The 5047-nt window shown below is 49.7% G+C and overlaps 1 protein-coding gene across 1 annotated transcript; it reads right to left on the reverse strand.

Moving 5' to 3' along the window:
• Window positions 1-1168: 1168 nt before the first annotated feature.
• LOC101760490 (ubiquitin carboxyl-terminal hydrolase 22) lies at window positions 1169-4642 on the reverse strand. The gene is given in 3 exon segments (XM_004978214.3): window positions 1169-2501; window positions 2968-3092; window positions 3846-4642. Coding segments are annotated over 3 exon segments (1686 nt in total). The 3' UTR covers window positions 1169-1737.
• Window positions 4643-5047: the final 405 nt, after the last annotated feature.

The following is a 5047-nucleotide window of genomic DNA, read 5'->3' on the forward strand; positions in this document are numbered from 1 at the left end:
TGCTCATCAGTCATTAGCTCCTAGCACTGGCATGCACGGAAGTGTCTGTACCCCAATTCAGCTAAGAATTGCAGACCGCATGCAGTTGTACGCGACGAAACGATCCGAGACATTGATGGCTTATTATCAGGCCTGCGTGTCCGTTCGTTATGTACTGGTTGGGTGAGACGCCGGCAACATTTGCGAAGGACTAAGCAAGCAAAGCAACGTGCCCGTGCGTTCGACGTGTCGTGGGTTTCGTCCCCATGTCGGTGTGGGCACGGTGGCGGCTCCACGGCGGCCAGCGAAGCTTGGGTGGAAAGAGGCATGCGTAGCGTGCGCTGTGGGTTCCTTCTCGTTACAGAAAAGGCGGCGGCGACGCTTGATCGCCTGCGGAATGCGGCTACTGCACTGTTTCTGTAATGCGTGTCGGTAAGCAGAGGTGCGTGGCTGATTAAGGAAGGTAAACCATCGAGTAACATGAGCTCAACTCCCAATTACTTCTAGTTTCTTCCGGATAATTTGATGCGTAGCATGTTTCAATTTGGGTACAGTGCTCACAGTTTTTTCGTATGCTACTTGCACGGCAGAAATCCGTGGCAACTCTGCTTCCTAGTTCATGCTGCTGCAGGGTCCAGAGTCCAGACTTCATATGCTATTTCTGCCCAGATACGATTCATTGTTGCCGACCCGCTGGCCGGACAGAAAAATTTACCACAGACCGGCCCTTGCTGGATAGCTCAAATTCCTCTGCTGACCAGATCAGCCTTCTACGGAGTACACCAAAACGTCTAATTCAGAGTAGCTCGATGCCGTTTGCCACGGGCCTCATGTTTAAGCTCGTTGAGCAGGGGAGCCCCAACAACATCAGCTGTGGTCCATGAAACTGTGAGGATGTTTATTCCTCACAATCACAAGGTTCCGGACCCATAGGCCATAGGATTCACCTAAGATTCACACCAGCTCATGGCAGAGATCCTATATGGTTTTCAAGCGAGAAAATGGCAATATGCAACTCGCATGATAGCTCCATGCTCCTAAACGAACACAGTGGATGCGTTTACTGATATGGGGCACGTACTGTATGGACGCCACATTTACTGTGTGGGGCACGTACATTCGACAAAAAGCCAAGATCAAAAGAGCCAAAGCAAAACTGTGGTAGAAACTAAGGCATGCACATTTCAGCTCCATTAACCACGACAACAAGTAAAAAGCAAGGGGCAATACAGAGCGATCAATGTCAGCAAGAAAACTCTACCTTCAGTAGAGCAAGCATGCAATTACTGAAAGGAACGCATCAAAAATCCGGTTCCCTTTTTGTTCTGTTTCTTCAGTTTCCACTCCTCTCCTTGTTCAGTCCAATATTAGATACCAACATGACTGGTTTGAGCATCCTCACCATCAATGGTATCAAATAATGAGCGCTTACAGTTTTGTGGCAGCCAGCCAGCCACCACAAGAATCCATCAATCAGGATAATACGATAATACAACGCATAAAATTCGACCATCTTCCCTCTGGTCAACTGGCTGTAAAGAAAATCGCCAAAAAAGCTTACCTCTGACTGGAACTATAGGTCAATGAGAATGCAAAACTTTGACCATCTGTCTCGATGGCTGCGCTGTGAAAATACCTTGTTTTTTAAACTAATACCATGCATTTTTCCTCTTGACGAACTAAATGTGTACCTGATTTAATGAAAACTTGTCTTGGTGTTGTGGAGTAGTGCCATCAATGTTTGCTTCAGAGTTCAGATCAGACTGCAGCTGCTCTTTCACAAGCTTTGTAGTAGAGTGTCTTCTGCACATAGAAGAGCATGTATGCCTGAGAAGTTCTGACAGTATGCTCCTCGACTCTCGTTACCCAGGCATCATCACATTTGTACCAGTGATTGTTTAACCTCAGATATGTCACATAATGGCCAGCTTCTAGTTTACCACTATGTGTGATTACTGCGAATATCTCGAATTCTGATGACAGTTCTGAAACTGCATCTGCGTCACTAGCTTCTGCTGGAAATATGCGGTTACCATATCTACTTCTGAGGATGGATGATGACAGGTAAGGTGCCATGTCAAGGGAAAAGGGGAACTGCAAACAGTGATCAACTTTCCTTGACACCTTTTTGACTGACGAATGCTCAAATCTCTTTATGTGAAAGCAGGAAACTAATGGAAGCCTGCGAATGGACATTTGCTTCAGGGACTCTTGCCTCTCATTGCAGCGTTCACAGAAGAACTTTTGCTCAGCATCAAGTCTCTCAGCCCTTGTAAACCGCTCCAAACATCTCATAAGAGTTGAGACCTTGGAATTCACACCAGCCGAACTCCGTTCCCCGTTGCGCGCATGTGGCTTTGTGTTTGCAACACCAAAAGAACTGTTATCTCCAACATCCAAGTCCAAGGAAATGTCCATACAGGGCTCAAAAGTTGTGGATGTGAACCCACAGCTTGTGCAGGTGACATCTGACCTCAGGATCCCAGAAAACACTCTGTGGGCAATGCAACAGTCCCCATGGCCTATTATGAGAACAGATTGCACTGTTAGGATGGGACATTACCTGAGATTAATTTACTCAAGACATATTATTACAGCAAGTAAAAAAAAAGTATTCTATGCTATCCAAAACATTAGGCTGGTTTATTCACCTAATAATACGGGACACTTATCCTGTTCCTGTTTGGCCTTTTTTTGTGCAAAGCTGCTGGCAGGGCTATGCTCCAAAGAAACGTGGGACCAACAGTGAACATTGCAATTAGTACCCATAGTTTCTATAAGCTTTGCTATCCTAACACATGGATCTGGCTGCACTCTTATTATCAAAAGTAAGGTTTTACCTTGATTTAGACAAATTTTAGCTCAAACAGCAAACTAGTTCAGAACATAAAATAAAAATGTGATATTTAGAGACAATGCAGATTTCAGTTCAGCGCAGCATATGCAAAGATCTTTGATTGACAAAGTAACAAAAGAGAAGCTAACTACCTTGGGCATGTGACTTGTGCTGATCATCCTTTATATTTTCATGGATATGGTCAAGGATGGAGATAAAAAATTCATGTGCATCCTGTTGCTCGTAGCTTGCGAGGTTTGATGCATGCTGCCACCAACTAAAAAATCACAATGATACTCAATAATCAGAAGAAAATTAAATATTTCCATTCAGGAGGTACATTAAATAGATGCCACATTGTTTTCTATGCTCAGTCTCATAGAAATGTAGCAAAATTGACCTAAAGCATGCAATTCATATGATTAAAGCAAACTGGCGATAGAGCAAGTGCCACAGAATACCTTCAAAGTCACCCGGCAAACCGTTTACCTGCATTGAATTTACAGCTGTTCATGTATTTGATCACTTTAATTTTCAGAGTGTCAGTTTAATGACTGCTAAAGCATGCCAGATGACTTAAGTTAAGCCCAATATGTTAACTTGAGAGCTTAGGTTCATATACTCTATATAGGACGCTATGTCATCAAACAATCTGCATGTGTTAAGATGTGTTAACTGCTTTCCTTTTCACGCACTGCAATATCATAATGCTAGATGTCTCCCTCTTTAGTTACACGTTTTCGGCTCATTCCATTTGCAATCCAGCATGATTATGATCTAAATGCAAACAATACCAAGGCACATGATCCAAATAACACTATATCTTTGCAAGGGATAAATACAATTCAACATCTCCGGCAGGACTCCCTCTCCCACGTTACAATACACCAGGCACCCATTTTAACTAACATATATATTAACTTTGCTTTCCCAATACGCAACGGATCCAACAGAAAGAACGACAGCATGGTGCTATAAACCCAAAATGACATGAACCATTGTGATAGCGCCCGAGATCCAGAGTCCAGACCTATATAGAAACTTGGCGGGGCTGTATGGCATGCGCTCCCCGGAGAATGCCGCGGAGTAGATCTCGTCGAGATCGCAGGCGAGGCACGCGACCTTGGCGGCGTCGGCCTCCGCGGCACGGTGTCTGACGGGCGTGCGGCGCGGGCAGAGGAACCGGTTGTGCCGATCGCCGAGGAAGTAGTTCCGGAGCGGGGGCGCGTGGAGGAGCGCCTGGAGCACGGAGTTCATGAAGCAGGTGTTGCCGAGGTTGTTGAGCCCGCGCAGCCCCGCGGGCGCCGCGGCGGACGCGGAGGAGGTGGGGTCCGCGGAGCTCATGAGCGCGAATTCGGCCGGATCTGGCGCCCATGCGCGGTAATCGACGCGGCGGCGCTTGCGGGGCGCCGGGGCGGCGGAGGTCGAGGAGGTGGAGGGGAGGAGCGAGGAGGATTGGGCGAGGAAGACGGCGTGGTCGAAGTCGGGATCGTAGACCTGGTCGCCGCAGGCGGCGCAGAAGAGCTCGGCGCGGTCGACGTCGACGGCGATCTGGTGGCCGGGACCCGCGGAGGCGGATGCGTGCGAGGCGGCGTGGGAGGGGCAGAAGACGGCGGCGCAGGAGAGGCAGGCGTAGAGGCGGGGGGAGGGAGACGGGGTCGCGGCGGCGCATGGGGAGCAGCGCGGCAGCTCGCGCGGGTCGCGGCGGATCTCGGGGCGCCCGAGCGGGCGCACGCGGAGGCAGCGGCGGAGGAAGCGCAGCGGGCGCGAGGAGAGGCGCTTCATCATAGTAGTAGTTCAGGGCGGCGGCGCGGACGGGGTGGACATCGGGGAGGGGAGGGGGACCGGACCGGTGCGGAGTGGGGACAGCGGCGGCGGTGACGGGGTGGGGGGTGCGGGTGCGGTTGGAGTGTGGCGGCAGGTGGTGCGGGGGGAGGTGGAGGTGGTGGTGGTCCGATGGCGGTGGCGGTCGCGGCGATGGTCTAACTCTAACGGGTGATGGTATATGGGTCATGACCATCATGGCCTCGTGGGACGGCAGAGGTGGTTTCCGCGCACAACACTAGCGAACAGCGATCAGGATGACAAGATCTGGGTGGACGATCACTCGATCAGGCCTCGCCAATGCATATAGCAACTGTAGCAGTACGCCAGCACCCACTAAAAAAAAAGAGTTAATGCAATGGCTTCAGAGGTTGTGCAGGACAACTGAAGGGAGACCGCGGTCACGGT

This window comes from Setaria italica, chromosome VII (assembly GCF_000263155.2).
Source record: "Setaria italica strain Yugu1 chromosome VII, Setaria_italica_v2.0, whole genome shotgun sequence".
NCBI classification, from domain to species: Eukaryota; Viridiplantae; Streptophyta; class Magnoliopsida; order Poales; family Poaceae; genus Setaria; species Setaria italica.